The sequence below is a fragment of the Ailuropoda melanoleuca genome, chromosome 11 (assembly GCF_002007445.2).
Source record: "Ailuropoda melanoleuca isolate Jingjing chromosome 11, ASM200744v2, whole genome shotgun sequence".
Taxonomy (NCBI): Eukaryota; Metazoa; Chordata; class Mammalia; order Carnivora; family Ursidae; genus Ailuropoda; species Ailuropoda melanoleuca.
Window position 1 is genome coordinate 106791254 of NC_048228.1, and position 25210 is coordinate 106816463.

General features: G+C 58.3%; 1 protein-coding gene across 1 annotated transcript in view; it reads left to right on the forward strand.

Moving 5' to 3' along the window:
* The window catches only part of SORCS2 (sortilin related VPS10 domain containing receptor 2), a 433021-nt gene that overhangs the window by 262598 nt on the left and 145213 nt on the right, over nucleotides 1-25210 (forward strand). The window contains exon 4 of the mRNA XM_034670980.1: nucleotides 12774-12873. Within this exon, the coding sequence (XP_034526871.1) occupies nucleotides 12774-12873 (100 nt within the window). The remainder of the gene's footprint in view (nucleotides 1-12773; nucleotides 12874-25210) is intronic.

The window sequence follows — 25210 nt, forward strand, 5'->3', positions numbered from 1 at the left end:
GCTTGGCGGAGGAGGAAGAGGGGGAGGGGGAGAAGGAANGGGGTGGGGAGGAGGAGGAGAAGGAAGGCACTCCCTGTATTCTGGGCCAGTTGCTGTGCTGGGAGGTTTATGTCTGTCATTTCATTTAACACTTGTGATGACCCTGGGTGGAAGGTGTGTCCCCATCATACAGAAGGGACACCTGAGGTCAATAAGTCAAGTGACCAGCTCAAGGTCACATAGCCTGTGGTCTCACCTGCCACCTGAGGGTGATGTGGGCCATGGCTGCAGGCCGCGCTCTTTGGAATGATGCTTGAAGTCTGGGGGTGTCTCGTAGGAGATTGGCTGGGAGAAGTTGTGGCCCTTGCTGGGGCTCTGGAGGGTCCACTGGGCACCCTCGGAGAGCCACACCCTTGTCAGAGCCGAAGCCTCGGCCCCCAGCGCACTCTCCCTGGACACCTGGTGCGGTGGGCTGGGTGGGTTGACCAGGTGGCCCTGGAGCTGCCTCCTCCAGCAGCTGAAAGACGGGTGTGTGCGTGGCTGTCTGTCTGTCCTGTCGCTCCCCACGGGCTGCAGGCAGATGCCGCCACTGCTGCAGACAGCCTGTGCTCTGCAGACATGAGCCTTTATTGTTTGTTTTCAGTCTCCAGAAACATTCACCTGACGTCTTTGGCACTGGCTTGTTCTGAGGGCTTTGGTTCTGTTTCATCTTGACAGTGGGTTGGAGTGAGGAGTGATGGTGACCTATGCCCTCCAGCTGTCTGCTGAAGACAACCTGGAGTATTCTGGACACAGAAGCTCTGCTTGAGGCCAGGAGTCCTCAGTCAAAGTCATGCCTTGGGCTGCTAGGCTGCTGTGTGACTTTCAGCCAGTCAGTGCCCTTTTCTGGGCCTGTGTCCTTTCCATCAGAGGAGTGTGGGGGAGCCTGGAGGTCTTGGGCCCAAGTGGCTCTCACAGTGGCCTGAGGCAGGCTCTGGAGGACCGGCTTGTGGGCTCATCTGTGCGGTCCTTCTGTGACATTCACTGACCCTTGCTTCCTGCTGGGCCTTGGGTGAGGGGCTGGCCAGAGAGCTGATCAGAGAGTCCTGGCCTGGAGGGCCCCTCGGGGGGATCAGGGGAACAGGGGTCACAGGCAGCCATGGGCGGGCAGCAGAGCAGCAAGGAGACTGCTGGTGGGGTGGGGGTGGGGGGTCAGCAGCGCTGTGCCTCCTGTCTTCACCCTGCGAGGCTGTGCCCTGAGCGAGCCAGGCTCTCGTCTCAGCCCCGCCTCCCTCCCGGGCAGGTGGGTAGCTGACAACACCCCTCCCTGTGTGCCTTCCTTGGCCTGCCCGCCGGCCCGCTCTTGTCAGGGCCTCTGCATTGATCCCGAAGGTGTTGGGGACTCACTGGAAGTGGTTCTGAGAGAGCTTCGTATCATTTGGGAGAAGCGGAACCTCACTTAGGTTGAAGGAGCAGAGAACTTGGGCCTCTGGCCAGCACCAGCTGCAGGCTCTCTTAGCTGGAAAAGGCAGGTGACCTAGTGCCCCAATCCTTGGTGGAGGCCCCTTCCTGTGTGCGGGTGAGTTTCAGGGCCTCGCAGGAGGCATGAGAGTGGAAGAGGCTGCTTCCCCAGGAAGGAACTGGGGCACACCCCCCCGCCCTCAGCCGCACCTTGAAGGGAAAGTTCCCGACTCACAGGAGACCTCCATCTTCTCCGGGTGGGCCTGGCTCCCTCTGCGCCAGAGTTGTGGGCGCAGGTGGGAGACGCCTCTCCTCTCACACCATCCCATCTGGGAAGTGGCTGCTGGCAAGGTGCGGGGTCGCACGTGCTGGGGCAGAGCTCCCAGGTGGGGGCCAGGCTGCCGCGGCCACCTCAGGTCCTGCGCTCCAGGCCTCAGTCTCCTGCTCTGGAAAATGGGGTGGTGCTACTCGTCCCCACGTGTTGGGAGGATTAACTGAGCTCGTACGTGCAAAGTACTTGGTTAGCATGGAACCTGACATGTGGGGGAGTACCAATGATGTGTTCTTGTCACCAGTGCTATTATTGCCCCTGCCATCACAGACAAGTTCAGTCTCAGAGATAAGGACCAACTCAGCCAAGGTCCAAAATTGGGAAAGGATGCAGGGGTCTGCAAGCCCAGACCGCTCAACCTCAGCCCAGAGACTGTCTTTAGGGACACAGTTTGGAAATGGAAATCTCTAGGCCGTTGGCTTAACTATTCTGATTTGTCATTGCCATCAACCTTCGTTTCTATTCCAGGAACTTTTTGCCATAAAAAAGATTTTTTTCAATAACATATCCCCAGTTTTATGCCTTAAAAAGTTCTTTGACGTTTCCTGAGATGGAGAGCTGTTTGTGGTGTCTTGTTTCTTACTTAATTTCTGTACTTTGGATTAAAATACTCCTTGTAACATTTAAAAATAGAATTCCCTCCCAGCTCGCCCGGATCTCATCTGCTAATGTCTCTTTGCATTCATTCTTCTTTAAGATGCTTAATATATCATTCAGGCTGCCTTTGGCAGAAACGGAGTGTAGTCAACAGTCATTCAGAAAATCAATTTAGAGTGTCAGATTCTATAATCTGACGCACTGGCATAGGAAAGTGTTACCATTTTGTGCCAGGACCCCCTAAGAATAAATGAGGCCCCTCGTTCTTAAGATATCAAGTTGTAAGATTTTTCTCAGATCTGAAGACACATTTTTTAAATATCACATGGAAGCTTCGAGCTTCAGAGAGGAGCCCCGCTCCTGGGACATCACCCTCGGGGATAATCCGGGGTGTGTTCAAGTAATGAAGACGTTGTTGATGATGGGCAGAGGGGCTCGGAGTAGCAATCCGTGGAAAAAAGTGAATTTCCAAAGTGCTCGGCATGTAGGAGGCACTTGGTGTTTGTGGAAATGCCTGGCATAGTTCGGCCTGAGGAATGGCCCATCAGTAATGCCACAGGGCCTGGATGGAGCACCACATGGCCTGGATGGAGCGTTGTGCAGCCAACAGGAAATGCCAACCATCCTTAACTCAGAACAGAATTTTGTGTCCGTGCTGTTGTTGCCCTATGACCGGTGTGATCACATTTGGATGAGGGCTGGACGGGCGTAGAGGATAAAGGGGCTCCGTCAATGGTTCAAGCAGAAGGTTCTTTTCTTGCTACTGTTGTAGCCACTTCCTGTTATTTTTATCCTATTGTCTTTAAGTGATTCCAAGAAGAGTGGATGATGTCTTGGCATATCGAGAAAGGAAATTTCATTGTCAGTGAATTAGTAAACTTCCGGAACTTTCCTAGGGATAGATTCCAGGTCCCAAGGGGAGCCTAAGCTGGCACAGCCCCCAGAGCCAAGCCCGGACCCTCTGACGTGGCAGCTCACAGCCCCTGCCGCACCGAGGCCCTTTGTGCCGTGGCCTCGCTGACCCTCTTCCTTGATGAGGCGGTGGCCAGGTTGGACAGCTTTTCAGAGCCGCGTTATCTGGCCGGCAGCAAGTCTTTCAGTGTTATGATTTGTCCTATTCTATTTGGATGTTTTCTATTTGAAATGACATTTCTGGGCTTTAGCCGGGCTTGGCATTCTCCCAAGTCAGTTGGTTCCCTGGGAGAATGTCTGCGTCAGCGAGCTTCACCCTGGGCCCTGGCAGAGGGAGGTTGGCTGTGGGCAGGGCCTGGTCCTGGCCAGTGACTTCCCGCCCCGTTCCTAGCAGGTGCTCCTGTGTCATTCCCGACAAAGCCCGGGTGCCCCATGCTGCCTGCCCAGCCCCTCCACGCCCCCACCACGTCGGGAACATCAGAGAATCACCTCTTCTGGGCATAAACCCAGCCCCTCCTGTCCCTCCCACCAGGTACAACTTCCTCAGTTAACCCAGAAGACACAGTGATGTCCTATCTGGTCCCTGGCTTGCTTCTCAGGAAACCACACCTGGTGTCAGTCCCAGCGGCAGCATGTCACCTGCAGCCTTTGGGACGGACGAGAGACACCTCCCCTCCCCACACCTGCCGCTGCTCACGGCCCTGCCTGCTCCCAGCCTGTGGCCTGGGCTGGGGGTGGGTTGGTCACCTGCCTTGGCCGCTGGAAGCGTGCCCAGCTGAGGGCTTGCAGAACGGCTGTAAGAGCAGGAACATCTGTGGGAGGTTGATGAGGTCGCGTGTGCCAAGATAAGCAGCAGGCAGCCCTGCCCCTGCCAGGTGACCGTGGGGCCCTTCCAGGGACAGAGGCCTCATTTAGCCCTGATGGTTAGAAACCAGTTCTAAAGACTCCCCCGCCCCCCTCAGTTGGAAAGAGAGCTATTGCAGAGGTCCTACCTTGTGCCATGCTAAAACCTCCAGAAATAAAACTAGCCCGAGCCATGGTGTCCCACGTCCCCTTCCTTTCCATGGAGCTGGAAGCCGGTTGAAGGTGCGTGCGTGATTGAGACCTGGGGTCGCCTAGAGCCTGGCTTCGTCCTTGATGAGCCCCAGCAAATGACCACCTCCTTGACTCTGTTTCCTTGTTTGCACCGAGAGTCACTGGCCGGAAGGAGATTAGATGAGGGGGCAGCCACCAAGTGTCTTCACCCCGGGGCGCACGGCCTGGCCGGGACGGAGGCTGCAGTGTGTTACCTCTGTCTCCTCTGGACTCCACTGTCTGAGGCTGTAGGCGTCAGCCACTGTCGCCTCTGCCCGGAATTTGGGCCTTGATTCCTTCCCTGTCACTGCACCAGGCACCCAGCTCCCCTGACCAGTGCTCAGGGCCGACGGCCAGGGGGCTCTCCCTGAAATGCCTGCTCCCCTTTGTCTGGGGCCCTCTTCTTCCTCCTCCCCTTCTCAGCTCCCCCAGATTCTCTGTGCAGCCCCCCAGACCCCACAGGCACTCTTACAGACTTCCTCAGGCTTCCGTAAGAGCATACACACCTACCTTTTCAGAGCTCTGTGCAGGCTTCTAGCACCTTCTCTGGGCTCCATGGGAGCAGCCAACACTCCAGGCTCTGAGAACTCGTAGAAGCTACTCTAGGCCTGAGAAGTTCATCTTCAGGCTGCATTTCTGTGGTCCTTTGGCTCGTGCTTCAGCCCCCCACCCTGGATATTGGTCCCCCAAAGGCAGCACCATGTCTGTTCCACAGAGATGTGTCAGGGGCATTGCTCATTCAGAGTGGTTGGGGTACAGCCCAGAACAGGGTCTTAGAGGCCCCCGCCGCCCCCTTAACTCCTCTGCTGCTGGCCTGTGAGGAGGTCTTAGGAGGGTTGGCATGCAGGAGGAGGGGCCCAGGAAGCAGGGGGGCGCTCCTGGGGCCGGGGGCAGTGCCTGGTCACTAACTGGTGCGGAATCATTGCAAAATCTGAGCAGCTGTCACTGCCCGGCTGCTAGAGGCTGGCTGGTAGCTGGCACCGCCCGCTGCCGAAGTCCCCGCATCCGCGTCTCACGCTATGCCTAGCTCAGAGCCTGCATACAGCAGGCGCTCAGGAAATGTTTGTTGAAAGGACCTCTTGAACTGAGGCCATTCACTTACTTTTTTTGTAAAGATTTTATTTGCAAGAGAGGGAGCGAGAGAGCGCGTGCAAGACAGCGAGAGAGAGTGCAGGAGCAGGGGGGAGGAGCAGAGGGAGAGGGAGAAGCAGGCTCCCTGCTGAGCTGATGCGGGACTCGATCCCAGGACCCTGGGACCATGACCTGAGCCAGAGGCAGACACTTGAGGACTGAGCCACCCAGGTGCCCCTGAGGGCATTCACTTATGTCAGGAACTCTAGATGATAACACGGGGCTTCACTGGAAAGGACTTGATCCTCATTATGGAGAAATGAACGCAGGTGGCCAGCCTGAGTGGAAGGTCCTGTGAGCTGCCTTGGTAATCTGCTCCCAGGCCATGCACCAACGCCCATCCCTAAGGTGTTGGGGGAGCTGCCTGGCCCCGCTTTGTTCTGGAGAGTTCCGCCAGCGAGCGTCACAACAGCTGACACATGTGGGAGCAGAGGATCAGCAGTGCCGGGGCGGGGCGGGGGGACCACACGTGGAAGGGCTGGCTGGGAGACCGGGCTCGTGGGACAGTCTGCGAGAGGTGGGCTCTGGCACCGTGTGGCCGTGGGGACACCAGCCCTCCTGGCCTGCTGGGAGCACAGCCGGGCAGGCGTAAAGCGGCCTTGAGTTGAAAGTACCGTGAGAACTGGAGATCACAGTGGCCCCCTGACTGGGACGTGCTGCCGTCTGTGTCCAACCGCTGACCGTTAGTGAGCGCCGCCCACCAGGCTCCACCAGAGAAATGGAGTCAGAAAGTCCAGCCGCGTTGGGGGGGGGCGCCGTGCCACATGAACACCTCCAGGGACATCACTGGACCGCTCAGGGGACAGCCTGGGTTTTCTGTAGTTGCTGTGTGATTAAGTACGAAGAAGTCACTTCCTACTCCCTGAGCCTCTGTCTCCTCATCTGTAAAATGGGAAGGCAGGCTCGTGTTCCGATGTGGTCTTCCTGTGTCAGTGAGTCCGGTGTCCTTCCTGAGCGTGGCGTCCAGCGCGTGGTGAGCACGTTGTTTCACTGACTGCCCCCTCCCCCGGGGCCTTTCACGTCCGAGGGGCCCACTCACCAGAGCCCACCTAGCGGCTGCAGCAGAATGGGGTGACCTCTGCCCCACAATGCTGTGCACCCCCTTCACATTCAAAATCTCAAGCCACATTCTGGAATTTTCTTGAATAACTTGACCAGCCTGAGGAGCGCCCCACGCTGCTCCAGTTCTCTTCGCTGATTCCGAGTCGGTGCATGAACAGACCCGGGCAGGGGGTCAGAGCCTACTGTCAGTGGGTCCCACGAGTGGTCAGTGCCCGAGAACCAGAATGGCCCCGTGTGAAGGCAGCTCAGTGTCTGTTCCTTCTCAGCACACATCCAGATGCCGTGCGCGGCTGGAATCCCGCCAAAGCTCAGACCCACCTCAGCTGGTCTGTGCCTCTCATGTGTCACCTTGTCTGGTGGGGGAGCCCACGGTGGGTGCCTGGGTCCCTGTACAACTCTGGACAAGTCCCTTTCCTGGCCGGGCCTCAGTTTCCCCATGGGTCAAGTGCAGGTGGTCATTCGGACCCTCTGGACCGGCTACGGGGGTCTCCTCGACATGCCCGGCAAACCGTCAGAGTCCTCAGTGTCTGGGCAGCCGCGCCCCACAGACTCTCAGCCCGGGGTGTGTGGTGGCCTGGTGAGGCCGGAGAAGGACCCGGAGGCAGCGATCGAGACATGGGTTTACTGGGGGAGCTGACGTACAGGGAGTCCGGGAGCGGCCGACCAGACAGAGCTTCCGCCGCTGGGGTCCGCGCAGCACCCCAGAGCAGCTTAAGCCAGCCAGCGTCAGTGGCCTTTCCCTCCTTGTGTGGCTGGCGTTTCCAGGGAGATTGGGGCCTGCCACCTGGACGCGCTCCGGTGTTAGGGAGACGCTCTGGGTTGGCACCCCCGGAGCCCCCGACTTCGAACACCGAACGACACAGTTCACAGCACACGCCGCGGGGTGGGACTCTGGAACGGCAGGATCCCTCCGTTCTCAAGACGGCGACCGGCGGGCACTCGGGCTGCGCTCGCACACACTTGCCGTCCAGCGCCATGCTCTCGGAGCACGCAGCCGTGTCCACGCACACCTGCACCTTCCGCTAGAGCGGGCTCCACGTGGAGTGGCTGTGACAGCTTCCGCCAGGTGATAGAGAGGCAGGGACTGCCCTTGCCATGGCCGCGAGCCTACCTCGTGCTCTTTTTCCTCACACTCTCTAATCCCACACAGGAGCGTGACATCAGTGCCATCAACCCCTTTTACAGATAAAGTGCATGTCACAGAGTTGGGGCCTCCCCCGGGGCCGTGCACCTGTGGGAGCACCAGCCACGCAGGTGGGCTCCCCCTTTCACACCTGCGGTGGTTTTCCAAGCCAGCCGAGTAGGGGGAGATGGGTGGGAGGTAAGGGCTCATCTGCATGACGGGGAGGGGCGGGAGCGGAACATATGGCCCTGCCAATGAAATAATTACAGAGCATGAAAATGGCTCAATTAAATCATTTTTAAAAAATCGAATATGTACAAACACTCAGCAATTAAGCAGCCGATTTGCAGAGAGCGACTTTCCAACTGAGCTTGCCTTTCCTGTTTCTGTGTGCCCAGTTTTAGAGCCTGGTTTTTTATTTTTAATTTGAATAAATGCAGATTGAAATAATCACTCTCTGCACTCCCAGATGCCCTTAAGGAGAACTTGGAGGTGGTAGGGGTGCAGAGCGCGCTGGGGAAGGTCACCCTGGGGGAGGGCCAGCTTGGAGGGGCTCAGGGGTCGCTGGCACAGCTTGGGAGGGGCGTCCTGGGGTAGAGTCACTGAGGCTGCCGCTGCCAGTGCCCAGACACGATCTCATCCAATCCCCACGTTTTTGACGGGACACTGTTGTTGCCCAGAGAGGGAAACCTGCTCACCTGAGGGCACACAGCCTGCCAGTCTGATACCATAGCACCTCCATAGGACCCCAGTAAGCATTTATTGAGCACTAACTGTGTGCCTGGCCTGTGGTTTCTCGCATGATCCTGGTGACCACTGTCCTCACTACAGACTTCAGGAAGAGGCAGAGTCAAGTTCAGAGTTGGTGGGAGGTGACCTGCCCCTGCTGACCAGCTGGGCACTGAAGCCAGTCAGCCTGTATTTCCTGGACTTAGTCACGGTGATAAATTCCATTCTTGTCCCCCACCTGCATTGGGGGTCCACCAAGAGACAGGCCGGGGCTCTGCAGAGAGGTGGGGATCTGGCGGGAGCCAGGCCAGCCCATCGCGAGGCGAGCCAGTCAGGCCATTGACTGTTGGCCTTGGCGGTCGGCATTCTTGCACGCGGAGTGTCAGGAGCCCAACTGTTGCATCCAGGCACCTGGCATGAAGCTGGCAGCTGGCGGACATTCAGCCAGCGTGGGGAGCGATCGGAGGGACACGGACGGGGACGGGTACCCATCACTAGGGTCATGCGCAGCACCTCAGTCTCCCCTGTGCTCTCGCCCTGTTTCCCACAGTCTGAAGAAACTTTGCCCCGAAGCCTGTGTCCCTGAGTCCCAGCCACGCCCCAAACTCTTCCTGGGCGCAGAGCGAAGGGAGGGGGCTGACTCCAGAGGAAGGGGGCGTGACAGTGGATGGGAGGTGGGGGTACTCTTTGAAGCTGGAGGAGGGGCCACCAGCCAAGGAGAGTGGGCCTCTCTAGAAGCCAGGAAGGTGAGGAAAGGGGCTTCCCTAGAGCTCCCAGGTGGGGCAGACGCCTCGATTTGAGCCATAAGACCTATTTTGAACTTTCGACCACCCAAACGGCAAGATAATGGATCTGTCCTGTGTTAAGCCACTCAGTTTGGGGTAATGTGCCCACCAGTCCTTGGCGAAGCCCGCCGGCCTGTCCCAGCCTCCCCCTCCTCGTTGTGGATGGCTGGGAGATGGACAGGGATGGCGAGGGGGGCATGCTGGCACCTAACGCGAACGATTCTGCAGGAAGAGTTGGCAGGGTGGGGTCGATGGTTAGATGGGCGGTGGGGGCAGCTGGGGGCAGGGGAATCGAGGGTGGCCCTGAGTCGACGTCCCCCTGAGAGTCCCCCAAGTTTCTCTGGACATGTTCATCAGCATCACTGCTTACCTGAACCGCGGGTCTGCTCTCTCTTTGTCTCACCAGCCAGCCTGTCGTCCCCCTGGGGCAGGACAGATAGGAGGAAGTGACCGGCACACAGTAGGTATCCCATAAACACACGTGCCATGAACAAATTTGACCCAGGGAAGACATTTGAATTCCCACTTGGAGCATGGAGCTGGAAACTTTAAGGAGCTAAACAAATATTGGATGAAGGAGTGAATGAATGAGTGAGTGAACTGAGGGCCCCAGCCTCCAGCAAGAGGCCTGGAATTTGGGGCTCATGGCTAATTGGGGAATTGGATTTGCATTGTCCTGCAGGGTGAGGAGTTCCTGATGCCTCAGTAGCTGGTAGCAGTGACAGACCGGTTCAGACAGATCCCTCCTTCCCTGTCCCAAGAGGAGGAGGGAGAGCTAGCCTGTCCTCAGGGCCTTCGCACCTGCTGTTCCTTCTACCTGGAAGGTTGTATTCGTTTCCTAGGGTCACCGTGACAAAGTACCACACACTGGCTAGCCTGAAACGATGTAAATTTCTTGTCCGTAGTCTGGAGGCTGGAAGTCCAGGGTGAAGGTGTTGGCAGGGTTGGTTTCTTCTGGAGGCTCTTGGGGAGAGTCTGTCCCGGGCCTGTCTCCCAGCCTCTGGCTGTGGCCGGCCATCGTTGGCATCCCTTGTCTGTCTGCACCTTCATGTGGCACTCTCCCTGTCTGTCTGTGTGTCCTTGGGTACAAATTCCCCTCCTCTTATGACACCAGTCATTGGATCAGGGCCTGCCCTACTCCAGTATGACCTTCTTATAACTTAATTACATCCGCAAAGCCCCTGTTTGCAAATAAGGTCACATTCACGGATTCTGGATGGACACAAATTTTGGGGGGACATTACTTAGCCAGGTACAAACGGCTTTCCCCCAGCCAGGCACATACTCTCTTCCTTACTGTCTCTGCTGAAACATCGCTGTGTCTGAGGGGCCTTACCTGCCTCTCTGAGATGCAGTCCCACCGACCCCTCCAACCCAGCCCTGATCACACCTGATGCTGTTATATTTTATCACTCTCGCCCCCCCACCCAGACCTGCTCCACCTGCAGGCCCACACTAGCAGGAGCCCTGGAGTGAGCAGCTGTGAGCAGGCCCCTATGACTGGGAGGGGGAAGGGGGAGGAAGGGAGGCCGGATCCTGGGTCAGCACCCGGGCTGAGGCAGGTGGGTGTCAGGGGTGGAAGGAACGGCTGGATGGTAAAGTATCTGGGAGACAGAATCCACGGGCAGGTTTGAGACTCATTTTGCTAGTGGAGGTAGGGACAGCAGAGGGGCCAAGAGGCTCAGAGGACCTTCCATACAACAAGCTTGGAAGCATAGCCATTGGTTTCCGTGGAGACTCAAATTCCCTTGGTCTCTGGATCACTCCTCTGCTAATAGGCCTCTGGCTCCCTCCTTCCCAAAGCAAATCAATTCTCTAAGGTTTGGAGACTAAGTGCATCCCTCATCATCCCTCCAGGACGGCCTTCTTGGTTCGCTGGAGCAGGGCCTCCCTGGGGAGGCCAAGGGCAGTCAAGGACCCACCGTGGGGAGGGAACTGGCCCCCACCTGACCCCCCTGGAAGTCAGGGGGCAGGGATGACTCTCTGTCCTGTCTGGGAAGGGTCTTGTGGCTCTGAGGCTGGTGAGGGACCTGGCGTCTGGGGACAGTGGGACAGGTGGACCTGTCCACTGGGCGCCCAAGACAATGAACACAGCCCCTCTTCTCGGAGCTTCAGTTTTTCTTGAAGATTTGGGGAGGAAGTGTATGTGTGCGGAAAGCAGTAAAGGTGTGTTGTCGAAGGCAATGGACACGTGCCAGTGGGGTAGGCATGCATGCCGCGCAGCCCCAGGCTGGACCCCAGGCCCTGACAACACCGGGCCAGCGGAGAAACACCTGCCTCGCCCAGCCCCCAGAGGGGGAAGGTGCTGCTGGCGCCTGAGGACAGGGTTCCAGCCGACTCCCCCCACCCCGTGTGAGCTAGAACTCCCGCCCACAGCCCTGGGGCTTGGCTCCTGCAGGCAGCTCTCAGCTGTGATGACACAGAAGGTGGTCACAGGGAGGCCCAGGCCTGAGGGGTTCCCGCTGTTGGCCCTGTGCCCTCAGTGGGTTGACTCTCCTGACCGTCAGAAGATGGGGAAGCTCAGGGACAGCCCTGACACCCAACATCCTGGGAGTCCCGCCCCCGGGCTCGCAGCCAGCCTGGCTCTGCAGTCACAGCCCATGTTAATGGGGTGATAATAAGGAACATTGATTTCAGGGTCACAGAGTTTTTAAGCTTCAACGTGGAATTAATTCCATGTCCCGCTGTATCAGTTGCTTCCAAACCACAGATGTGAAATCGCCCTGATGACCTCTCCCTCTCTCGCTGTGGCGGGCTGGGGGTTTAGAGCCCGAGATCCCGTCCTGCACCCCTCATGCTACAGCCAGGAGAGTGGGCCCATTGGTGAGAAGGGGCCAGCCCCCGGCGTGGAGCCGGCGCTCGAGGGGCTCCTCGGCAGACACAGGGCTGGGGCCCGGTTTCCGGCAGCACCCGGAGCTCGGTCCTCCTGCCGTCACCTGCTGTCCTCCGGCCCCGTGTGGTCGAGGGGGAGGGTGTGGCTCCCCGGAGCTGCTCAGGTTCCAGGGAGGGAAACAGAGAAGCAGACAGGCCACTGTGAGGCCTCAGCATGGTGAGCACCGTTCTCCAGAGCGAACAGCGTGTCAGCTGTGAGTGGCACAGGCCAGCTCGTGCCACCTGAGTCAGCCGCTGGTCAGCGGAGTGGTCCCAGGCAGGATCCTACCTGCTCTGAGCCTCCTCCTCGTCCTCGGGGCCTTTGCAAGGGAGACATAGTGATCTTGTCTTTAAGGGTTCTCGAGGAGTCGAGAAGATGGAAGGACAGAGAAGTGCCTGGCACACGAGGGGCTCTTCCCAAACAGACATACGTGTAGCACGCAGGCGAAGACACACTTAGGGATGGGGCAGAACACGGTGGAAGGCCGAGGAGGGGGTGACCCGGTAGGAAGACTGGCTGGCATTCACTGACTCCACACCCCGCTCTGGACCTGAGCGGGCGCTTGGAGACTCAGGGAGCCCCGTCTCTTCCCTGTCACCTGAGGCATGCTCTCCCGGGAGAGGTGGTCTTGGGCTGCTGTGCGCACACTTGTGTGAGGCCCATGCCAGCTGTCATGTGGGCTGGACACATCTGCACCTGGAGGGACACCTTGCTGACACCTGTCGTCCTGTCCCCCAGGTCCTCGGACTTCGGGACGTCCTACACCAAGCTCACCCTCCAGCCCGGGGTCACCACGGTCATTGACAACTTCTACATTTGCCCGACGAACAAGAGAAAGGTAAGTGGCACGCCAGGGCAGCTGCCCCTCCGCACAGCCGGGCTCCGGCACCGGGCCCTGGCCCTGGTGTGTCCCGTGACTGCCTTTCCAGCTCCGCCGTGGTCTGTCCTGGTGACCGTGTTTCGGTGGCCTGCTGGGCCGGCGCCGGAAGGCTGTGTGCTTGCGCGGCAGGGTCCATCTTCTCCCGGCCCTGCGGATGGCGGCCAGGGCACAGCAGCCAGGGCGGGCGCGCCCAGGTAGGCACTGGGGACGAAGAACCTCTGCTGGGTTAGGGCCCTTGGAAGGCGGTCGGGGCAGCCGTCATCTTCGGCAGCTCTTCTGTTTGGTCTTGATCTGACTTCGATTTTTTCTCTGAGCTGTACTTTCTGTGTTTTTGGTCTGAGCGTGTCTCCCGGCCGCTCTTTGCCTGGCTGTGGAATCGGGACCCTTGCTGTCCCTGGGCAGCCACCGCCAGCCAGGTTCTGAGAGAAGACCCATTTGCAAACCTGTGCTTGCTTCCTGGCCACCTGGGACCCCAGCACAAGGGCAGAGAGGCCTTGTGGGCTTGGCTGCTTCTGGGGGAGCAGCTCAGTGTCACGAGAAGGGACTTACTTGGACGGATCAGGTGCCTCACGGGAAAGGGAAGGTGACCCCGTCTGGCACAGAGAATCGTGACGTCGGGGATTGGAACCCGCAGCCTGGTGCTGCTCGGCCTGAGCCTGGCCCACGGCGCTGACAGCTGCTCTGGTGACTTTCAACCAAAGGTCAGAGTGCCACAGAGCCCATGACATTCTCTGTCACCAGCCAGGAGGGTCCTCAGGGACCTGGGAAGGTGCCAGGGCCGGCCCCACAGGCTGTGCCGGCCTTAGGAAGTGAGAAGTTCGGGAGCAATGAGGGAAGGTGTAGAACGGGGTTTCTGAGGCCGTGAGGTCAGGGAGCCCTTTACATGGAGGCTGGGCAGGGTGGTGGTGACAAGAGCCAGGGACATGGCTCCTCTGAGCCTCTGTTTCCTGGCCTATAGAGGGGGTGGACAGGAAGGTTAGTGAGATGATGCATGTTATGGGAGGGGGTGCAGCGAAGGGGCTAGGGCCTTTGGGGCAGGCCCCAGGTGACATCTGTGTGGGCACCCGGGAGATGCGTGGAGCCCTTAGGGTGGGGGTGGCCAGCAGAGCCTCCTTTGTGGGCAGTACAGGGACAGGGAGCCAGGCTGGGTGACAGCAGCATCTCTAACACAGACGGGACCACCTGGCTCAGCGAAGCCCATGAAAGCTTACCTGAGGACTTGCATGTTTGCCTGGAAATATCGATGGGGTGAAGGCTGGGTCTGGTGGGGGCCTGTGGCAGCCCCGGGGCTCAGCCAACATTGAAAGAATGGAATGAGTGAATGTGTGAGTATGGCAAACAGCAGCAGATCCTGCTGAATGAGTGACCCCCAGAGCTCCCCTGCACCTGTGAGAGCCACCCCCCAACCTGCTCAGGGCCTGGGTGTGAGGAGCCCAGGGCTCCTTCCTAGGGTTGCTGTGGTCACCTTGAGTTTGCAGACAGACCTGGGGGATGGTGCCTGGGCTGGTGTGTCTTCAAACTCAGTCCAGCTGTGCCATGTCCCCCAGTAAGGGGGGGACACCTCCCTGAGTTCCCCTCACTTCTCTGAGTCCAGGCGTCTCATCCGTGAAAGGGGCAGTGATCGAGGAGCTATCTGACTGCTTGTAATTGTCACTGTGGCGGGCGGGGGCTGCATAGTACGTCCCAAAGGTGTCCTCTTCCCAGTCCTGGAACCGGGGACTGCCACCTTACATGGCAAAAGAGGCTTGACAAATGCGGTTAAGGATGTCGAGAGGTTGTCCTGGATTCTCCAGGTGTGCCTGTGTCATCACAGCGCCCACGTCACAGGGAGGCAGGTCAGAGTCAGGTGTGAGGGCAGAGGCAGAGGCTGGGGACGGAGGAGAGACACCTCTAGAAGCTGGAAAAGGCCAGGAAAGTGTTCCCCCCCAGAGCCTCCGGACAGGAGCACAGCCTGCCGACATCTTGGTTTGATCCTTCTGGCCTCCAGACCATGAGGGAATCCATTTCTGTTGTTTTAAGCCACTCGGTTGTGGTAACGTGTTATGGCAGCCGCAGGAACTCACGCAGCATCCATTTGGAGGGTGGACTGTGGGGAGGCCAGCCCCCCTTCTTCCCTTCCCAGTGCATTTCCCTACCCACCCACATCCCTTCTGGATGGAATCAGCCTCCCCAGCCCCCTCCCTGTGGCCCCCAAGGGAAGCCCACGGGCCCTCCTCCTTCTAGAGCGTGGACCTTGCTTCCTGCTGGACCCCAGACAGGGAAGCCAAATCACGGATGCAGGCAGGGTCCACATACAGACGGCTCCGGCCTCTGTCCTGTCTCTGACCTCTCACACAGCAGCCCTCACCCCACACACCTCAGGACTGAGCTGACCCTCCCTCTGGTGGGGTTGAAGGTGCTGGTAGGCCCACTGAGGCACGCACTAGCTCACGGGTTGTGTGTCTGTCTTGGAGGCAGACAGGGACAGCAGTGAGCGCAGGTGCCTTCCTCTGGGTTGCGTGAGCTGGGCAGTGTGGGGGTTCCGAGCAGAGCAGACTGGGAGTGCTGGGATCCAGAAGGAAGTCGGGGCACGTGTGAGCTGGGCCGGAAGGCAGCCTGGAGACTGACTCCTCCCTTTCTCGTGCTGTAGTGTCGGGGCTGGGCCTGGGTTTGGGTCCAGCTCCACAGCCCACCAGCTCCATACCTTGCCCAAGTTCGGAACCTCCAATTCCCCATTTCTCCTCGGTGGAATGGGGGTAATAGTAGTGTCTACACTGGTGGGTTGATGGGATTAAATGAGGTGCTACTTGTCAAGTGCTCAGAACAGGGCCTGGCTTAAGCAAGCCCCTCCCCTCCAGTGTTCCTAGGACTGTTATCCTTAGAAAGAAATGCAGGAGGCCCTCTCCTTACAACCCACCTGAGACTATGGGGCTATGAACTGGTTCTGGGGTGATTCATACTCATGCGGGGTGGCAGCTGTCAGCTGTGTCTGTCAGGGAACAAGACCTGGCTCAGGAAATGAGGGCCCTGTCAGGTGTCTGTGACAGGTGTCAGGAGGGGCACTGCCTTCTCCCCACACCTCCTTGTGTTGAGAGAACAAGTTAGTCATTCGTCTGGGGAACAAGGTGGCCTGAGTCTCGGAGTCTAGAGAAGGAAGTGCCAGCTTCTCTGAGGAGGTGGGACTGGTGTCGAGTGGGGCTGGGGACAGGTCTCGCTGTCTGGAAGGGCATGGCCCACTGGAGGCTCCGGGTGACTGCGGGGTGGGAGACGGCCAGCAGGGGCCGAGCTCCAGGCAGCAGGCTGCACCGCTCACCAGCAGGGCAACTATGGGCACTTCCGTCCACTGTCCCTGCCTGCGTTCCCAAGCTGTCACGTGGGGTCTAACAGCTGAGCGAGGACTGCATGAGTAGATAGCTGGCAACTACTTAGATGGTGGCCGGGGACACAGTGGCGCTGGGCCCCCGGAGCTGCCCTGCAGGCGAGGGGCTCCATGTGATGTGGATTTGAATGCACTGAGGAACAGAGAAGTCCCACGTGGGGAATAGGGAAGCCGCGGTGGCTGGGGGAGGTAGAGGGAAGAATCGGGGGGCCACGGGCTGGTCTGGGAACTTCTGAAGGAGCGTTGTAGGGAACAGGGGCAGCCTGGGCAGACCACTTGGTGGAGACTGGATTGTATTCACCTCCAGGTCTTAACTGGGCACAGCCCGAGTGCTCAGCCAGGACTCAGGAAATACCGATGCCATGGGCTGGGCTGGGGATGGGGTGCTGCCCTTCAGACAAAGACATTTCTACTTCCCACGAAGCAAAGTTTTCCTTTCCTCGCTGCACTGCCTGATTCATTCATTCCTGGCTTCTTGATTGCTCAGCCAACCCCATGGTATCGGTCACAGTGTGCCTGGCCCTGGGTCAGAAGCAGATGTCAATCATATTCATTTATTCATGGGGAGGTGGGGCACGACTGGGGTGTTGACGTCATCACCTGCACCACCCAGATAAGAAAACAGGCTCAGGGAAGCTGGACATTGGTCCAAGCTCACCCAGTGGGTAGGTAGCAAAGCATTTGCCATTCACCGATGCAATAAATATATTGAGTGTCTCTCTGTGCCTGGGTGCGCTGGATGTGGGGGCATCCTGTGTCTTACTCTGAGCCCCCAGGCACCCCGCAGTGAAGTTCTGGGGAGCAGAGGGGATCCCCCAGGTCAACGCAAGCACAGTCTGGCCCGCTTTGCTGGAGGCTGGCAGTTGGCAGCTCCTTCACGGACCGTGGCTGGACTGGGCCTGGTCTGGTCGTGGCGGAGCCGTGAGACTCTGGGCAGATCCTATTTCTGCTCCAGGCCTCAGTTTCCCCATCCATAAGATGAGGAGGTTGAACTGGAGATTCTCCAAAGCCCTCTCCAGCTCGGACGCTCTGGACTCCTCTGCTCTCCTCCCAGTGGGAGAGTGGCAGTTGGGGAAGGAGGCGCACGTGAGCGGGACCCCAGCTCCGCTTCGTTCACCCCGTGCCTCAGCCGGGTCCCCAGGCTGCCTCTCAACACCAGCCCCATCCACGCAGTGGATGTGGGTCCAGCCCTACGATGTGCCAGGCTGTGTGCTTGCTGTTGGGGCGAGAGGACCCCTCGTCCAATCTTGCAGAAAACAAATTCGGGTTACATACCTCCTAATGCACTGGAGCCCCCGCTGGGCACTGGGCTGCAGAGGCGAGAGGGACGGACAGCGCTAACCTTCTAGAATCTTCAGGGTCTGGGAGAGCGCTGAGAGATGAACCTCTCCTGCTGAGTTTTGTGGGAGGAAAAGAAAGGGGGCTCAAGTCAGCCTCCAGCAGAGAGGGTGCTGGGTGAGTCTGATCTGAGAGAAGATCAGGCCTTTATTTGCAGGGGCGCCTGCCTGGGCGAGCCTCCCTCTTCTGTTAGGATAACAGATAGACTTTGCAGGAAGATGCGAATACTATTAGGAGGCCATTTAGCAACAATTATAGACCAAGCAGCACTTTATAGCTTCTTAAGAGACCACTTTGTAACCTGTCTTACAAAATGAATTCCTTTATATTTTTGTCTCTCCTGCAGTAAAATCAGAGCTCTGTGGCCTCGCTGTCCGTGGGTAGGGCCCTCTACTATTGTCATGGCTTGACCTCAGGCTCTGGGGGCCCTGACAATCCCCAAACATTCCCTGTGGGTCTTCCGTGCTGTCCACAATCCCCACCTTAGCTCTGAATAGCTGCTTATTTCTAACTTGGCCACAGACACCACGGCCCACGAGGCTAAGGCATGAAGGCATGGCCTGCGGGCGCTGGCTGGGGCATGGGATTGCTTTCAAGCGTCGTGCTTTATATTAAAAATTCATATGAATGTTCATTTTACTCCATGATACATCAGTGTTGGTGTGAATACTAAAATGACACACACACACACACACATGGTTTTTGACAGAAAGTCTTTGTCAACCTGCTGACCCAGGAGAATGCTTCCATTTTAAGCCCTGGGACCCCCTGGCCCAGCCAGCACCTTCCCCCCTTGCCCCCCGCCCCATCCTGGGGGGCACATGGCTTCTAGTTTGAGAAGCACTGGGTTGGGACAAGATGTCCATTAATACGGCCGTGGGCTCATTCTGCTCACTCACCTGAGGCACTTTGAGGAGCCGCCATGTGCCACGCACTCAGGGTGGAGAGATGAACCAAAACAAAATCTTGCCTTCAAGAAGCTCGAAGTGTCTGAGGCAGAAATCCCCTCAGCAGAGGCAGTATCCGTAGTGATAAAGAACGCCTGAGTTTCCCAAGTCCCTTCACAGGTCAGCCGTGGTATAAGGAGCTTCTCGTGCTTTCTCTTGAATTCTTGCAACAGCTCTGCCAGGTAAGGCTTTGTGCATCACGCGGGTGAAGGGAAGCGAGGACCAGACGAGTACGGTGGCCTCCCACACCACCCAGCGGTGGGTCGCCAAGTCAGGATTTGCCCCCAGGCCCAGCGACCCTATCCACCTTCTGCTGACCTGAGCAGCCCCTGAGCAGCCTGTCCTGGGGGCCAACAAGGCTGCCCCCTCCCGTGGAAGGGAAACCTAAGGGAGAGGGTGCAGGCGTGGGAGCCGGGTCATATCCTGGTGCTGCCGTTCAGCCAAGCTCTCTGAACTCAGAGCTCTCACTAGGAAGACAGGGCAGCGCTGCCTCTGGCCCTCGTGTCCCACCTGGGGACCTGCATCCTGTGGCCAAGGTGAGGCCCAGGCTCCGTCATTGTTCCACACCTGTGTCTTATCTGGTCCCTCGGCCAATCACAATGTGTGAAAGGACAAAAGTCACACTGTGTTCTGCTGTTTGCATCTGGGTGTCTTTTCTGGTTTACTTGCATAGGTCAGCCTTTCTTGCTCTGATCTCAAATTTAACTCCAGGAACTCTCTTGGTGTCCCTCTGTCTCCCCCTCTGTCTCTGCCCTCCACTCAGTTCCTCTGCCTGCTAGGCTATAAACCACCGGTGCAGCTCTGAGGTGCACCTCCTGTGGAAGCCCCGCCCCCTGCTGTGGTGGCCCCGCCCCTGCCGTGGAGCCCCACCCCTCCCTGGTATGGAAGTCCCACCCCTCCATAGCGTGGAGGCCCCGCCCTCTGGCGTGGAGGCCCCANGGGTTGGTGCTCAGGAGGGAGGCGAGGTTAGCGCAGGTCCTGTGGACATGGCCCCTGCAAAGCCTCTTCTGCGCTCACAGAGCGCCTGGGTGGGTGATCTCTGGCTGATCGGGCCCGGGTGGGAGAGCGGCAGCCCTGTGTCCCTGTCACTGTGGGCTGTATCCCATGGGGCTCAGAAGCCCGCGTGCAGGGTCCTGGGAAGCCCGGGATCTGTTCATCTGTTTAGTGTCCTAAGCAGCAAGGAGTTAGCTCCCTGTTCCCTGGGCCCACCCATGTCAAAGAGTGTGTCAGGAGGAAGGGGCCCAGGCACAGAGTGGGGGAACCCAAGGTCCCCTCTGCGGCCCGCCTCACTAGGTGTGAACTGGGATTATAACATTGCCCCGTGATGCGGCTGGGTTGGAGGTTGGATGACGTGGTGCGGGACACAGCCCAGCCCCTGGCCCCACGGCGGAGATGAAGTGTGGGTGTTCTAGAGTGTTGAAGGGGGGGCGGAAGTGCCCCAGCCCCACTGAGCCGGGACCAGGGCATGTGACATCCAGGGCACAATGCCTGGCACACAACTGGACCCTGAAAGGACTGCATCTGCCCCTCGCGCATCTCTCCCTGGATGCACTGCAGGGCGTGCACCTGGCCCCATGCTCTGAAAGTAACCCATCCTTTGTTGGCTCTGTGGCCCTGACACCTGCGGAGTGACATCCGGGTGAGAGATACTGAGTCTGAACCGGGGTGTGCGGGGATATCATGATAGGGGGCAGGGACAGGGTCTGAAGACAGTTTGGGATTAGGTGGTGCCCCTAGCCTTCCGGTATGAGCCGTGGGTGAATGGGGTGCCATTGCCTGAGACGGGGGTCCCTGGGGAGGCAGCAGACCTGGGGGAGCGTGAAGGCCCAGGTTGGGGCACACTGCATACACCAGCCTGGGGAGACACCCAGGAGTTCCCCCGGGAGCCAGGCCAGTGTGGGAGGCCGTGGTCAGCACTGGCAGTACAAAGGGGCCACGTGTGCCCACTACCCTTCCGATTCCATGGGGTGGGCTCTCCGCAGGTGCTCCCCTGAGCCTGGGACAGGCCTCCCAGGCCTCTTCCGTGTTCTGAGGCTCCCTGCCCACTTGGCACACAAGAGGGGGCAGATGGGGAGGGGTAATGATCCCCAGTGTCCCCAGCTCTCTTAGAGCAAAGCAGGGGTCCCTGGAACACCCCTGCTGTCCCTGGGCCTCACCCCCATCCTCAGCCCAGCACTCAGGATGAGCTGGATCCTTCAAGGTCTGTGACTTATGAGGGGAGGGATGGAGCCCCTGCCTGGTGGGGAGACAGGCCAGAGAGTGGAGTCCTGCCGGGAGCCGGGAGGTGGGCACGGGGCTGAATGGGCCTTTTGTTCCAATCACTGATGCTCTCCATTTCCCTTGAGTGCCAGGCATCCTCCCCTGTCCAGAAGAAAAATGGCCCAATTGGGCCTGTTGATGTACGGAGGCTTTTGTCTCAAAAATAGAGTGAACCCCTTGAAAGTTCAGCTAATGCACGGAAAATGACTCCCTCTTAAAGCCCATAGGTTGTTGTGGGAAAGGGGAGAGAAAGGGGCCTTACTTCTTGGAAAGCCAGTCTTCTGGGCCTCAGGCCTCTGGAACTGATAAAACACAGAGGGAGAGAGACACTGGATTCCCTCTCTCTTTTGAAGATTGTGCAGAATCTAACACTCCAGGGACCACAGCCCCAAGCGAGTGTGTCATCTCACACAGCAGAGGGGCCCACTAAGGTAAGATTACATGGAGAACGTGAACATGGGCAACTATCCTGGGTTGTCCAGTGAGCCCAGTATAGTCATGGCAGGCTTGTAGGAGGGAGGCAGGAGGGTCAGAGCAGGGGATGTGCCCCTGGAAGCAGGGGGTGGGGTGTGATGGTGGGGGGAGGGAGGGATGGAGGGAGGGAAGGAGACAGGAAGATACCCTGCTGCCGCTGTGACAGTGGAAGGTGCTGGAAGCCACGGGATGCAGATGTTCTCTAGGTACTGCAAAACGCAAGGGATGCTGGAACCTTCAGCCATGCGAACACCTTGACTGCAGCCCAGGGAGACTGATCTTGGGCTCAGACCTCCATCACCATGAGAGGATGCATGTGTGTTGTTTAAACCATGCAGTGTGTGTAATTCGCCACGGCAACCACAGGAGACTTGTGCAGAGCCAGGATCCCGGGGCCCCAGAGCTCGGGGACCTGAGAACAGCATGCTGTCTGTGGCCCCTGAAGAGCCGGCCACCACTGGGTTCCATGGGGCTGGGTCGCTTCTCGGTTCTTTGGTTCCGTTACCATCCAGAGCCAGAGGAACATGCACGGGGTTGCAGGGCTTCTCTGGGGAATGGAAGGAGCTTAGCAACGTGGGGGGCCTGGGGGGAGGGCAGTGGGGCCGGTGTGTGCTGGCCGGCAGTGGCCATGTGTTAGTAGTGCTGGCTCGGGCAGCAGGCATTGCCGGTGGCCCTGGGGAGTGGAAGTGGGGCTCACAGCACGGCCTCGGGCTTCTGCTCCCATACATCACAGGGAAGATGTGGGTCCCGGGACAAGACAGGACCGGGACTCAGGAGATTTCCTGAGCTGCTCTGAGCCTTGTGTGTAAAGGTTGAGTGAGATGTGCTATCTGTGCATGAATTCGGGCACTGAGCCATTGCCGACTTGGTGACCGATGATGACGTTGGTGCTGATGTCATTGATCGTCATCCCTCCGAGCCCACAGAGCAGCTCGGGGCCACAGGTGTCCTCGTCTCACAGGCGAGCTGCCTGCGGCTCAGAGATGACGCAGCTCCCAGGGTCAGGGTGGTGCGGGAGGTGGGGCTGGGCCCCCACACAGGTGAGGGTTTTGACCCACCTGCCGCTCTGGCTCTTTGGAGGGTTTGGGGAAAACCAGTGAGACAGAGGGAAGCCACCAAAAGTCCTTTGTAAATACATTCTTAGAATCGATTTGTCAGTAAACTTTGGCGGTTGTGTTCTTTAATTTAAAAAGGTGCTGACCACACCCCCTCCTCCCCTCCTATATGAATACCCTGAATTTGGCAAGTCCTATGTCTTCTCCAAAGGTATGGCTGCCCATACCAGGAGAAATTGTCAGATACAGGGGAAGGCACAAGTCAAGGGACTGTATTGTCTCGAGTACTCCCGTGGGTTAGTGGGAAGGCTGGGACAAGCTGCCTCACCTCCCTCTGAGTTAGTCTGGTTGGAAGTGGGTTTATCACATCTACCTACTCCAGCAGTTGGTCTTTACTCCTTGGAGGCCAAGGGAAGGACATGGGGGCCGTGTTAGTTCAGTGGGAAAGAATGGTCTGATTGATCCGTGCTGTTGACCTTGGTGCCAGAGGGACAGGGAGGCAGCGCCTGTGTCGCATAGCAGCTGTCCATCCTCATGTGGGCTTTGAGGGGCCTTCCATTTCTAGTGTTCTCTGTTCTAGTTGTCTACCATTGCCAAACCAGCCACCGCGTTAATATGCACCCTAACACCCCATGCTTTGTTAACCAGGACTCCGTGGATTACAGATTTCATAGACCACTCTGACAAGGAGAGGCACATATTGGCTTATGTCACTGTGATGATTGGGGTAAGCATGGCTTCAGGCATGGCTTGATCCAGGGCCTCTACTGGCGACATGGAACATAGTCTCTCTCCTCCCATCTTTCAGCCAGGCTCTCCTACGTCTTGGCTTCGGTCTTAGGCACATTTTTGCTGTTGGGTTGGAATGATGACCTCTGGGAATCCAGGACACACCTGACCTTCAGCACCAGGATCTCAGAAGGGGCGGGGTCCTTTCCCCAATAGGTGCCGCACACAGATCCCCGAGAGGTCTCCTGGTGTCTGGACAGGTCAGGGTCCCTTTCCGGAAGCAGTCATTGTGGCCGGAGGGAGCTGATGCTCTGGCCAGGCCTGGTCCCATGTCCTCTGGGGGCGGGGTCAGCCCACCTTAGTGGAACCGAGTGAGGGGAGGCTGCTTCCCCAAACCGGGCGGAGAGAGTCCCGGATCAAGGGCAGGTAAAAGCAAAGGCAGCCCGTGTGCCCACGTCCACCAGCATCTGGAGACATGCTGCCAACTGATGCCACAGTTGAGTTTCTTCTAAGTTTGTTGTGAGAAGAAAATCATTCCTTATTTAAGACATTCGTTTTGAATCTCAGACTCCCTCTTCCTGCTTCTTTCAACTTAGCCGCCAGTGTCTATTTTTAGCTTGAGAGAAGGACCTCACAGCTGGCCTGCTTTCCTGTGGAAGTGCCCCGCCTGGACAGTGGGGGAGCGGGGAGCTCCAGGAGTGGGGAGGGGGTAGCGAAGGGTGGGTATACCAGGAGCCCTGAATCCGGCCAGAACCGGACTCCGAAAACCCGCCAGTACTGGGCACTGCACTCCGCTTATGGATACAGACCCTGTGTCCCCATGAGACGGATGCTGTATGCAGCAGTGCTCACGAAGGGCCGGCATAGGGCCGAGCGTGTAGTCGGTGTGCAGTTCGTGCTGGGTCCTTTCTGTGCCCACACAGAGCTCGTCTGTGTGCGTGGGACTCCGGGTAAGTGGGGCTGTAGCACCACATCGTATCTGGCTTTGTCCCCCGGGGCACATCCGGCCACCTGGGGGTTGACTAGCAGGAACCACATGCTCACAGCGCCATGGGGCTTGTTGGAAGCTGTCCCTGGCTGGGGGGGATGGGCTCGGGGAGAGGAAGACCAGCTCTCGTATTTGCTCCTGGAGACTGAAATGAATCCTGCGTGCCTAAAGCACGAATCCACGGTGGACGGTTTTTGGTAGGGCTGGGGGAGGGCTGCAGGCAACGGGAAATAGCAGCTCTTCTTTGTACCCACGGGCCATCAGCGTATTCTTGTTTCTCGTGTGTGTATGTTTGCATTTCAAGCAGTGGAGGCTGAAAATGTTTGATCCCCAACCACAGTGACTCCCTCACTGTGAGCAGCTGTGGACTGTGTTGGGGGGACTGGAGGTGAGTGTGCCTGGGGGAGGTGGGGACCTGCGCTCTGGGCCAGCCCCTGCCCTGCCCTGCCCTGCCAGGGGGCTGTCTGCAGAGGACAGCACTTCTCTGGGCCCTGGGGAAGTGGGCTCCTGCAAGTCCAAGCTTCTCAGCACCACTGCTTTATGTGGCCGTGGGTAAAGTAAGGTAGACAGCAGCCACGGGTCTTTGGTGGCCATCAGCAGAAGCCACGGCAGGCCAGCAGCCACAGAAGGGGTCTGAACGGGAAACCCGTCAGGTAGAATCGGGACCAAGAAGGTGGCTGGCAAAGGGCAGGAAGCAGGGAGTCCGCAGGGACCTTGCTATCTACACAGCTGCTGTAACAGGAACCCCGGCGACACCCTCCCTTGTGTCCTTGGTAGGTCATGAACTTACCCTTTTGAAGTTAGGAACCTTTTTATTTTTATTTTTTTGAGAGAGAGAAAGAGAGAGCATGAGCGGTGGGGAAGGGGCTGAGGGGGAGGGAGAAAGAATCTCAAGCAGAGTCCATGCCCAGCGTGGAGCTGGACGTGGGGCTCGATCTCACAACCCTGGGATCAAGACCTGAGTGGAAACTAAGAGTCAGACGCTCACCCGACTGAGTCACCCAGGCGCCCCTGAAGGCAGGAACCTTGATGGGTATTCCCAACAGGACTGTCCGCCCAAGGGGATTGGATATTCTGCAAGAGGGAAGTGGATAATCTCATGAAATAAAGGGGGAGTGGGTGCTGAGTGACCACACACCCATTAGCA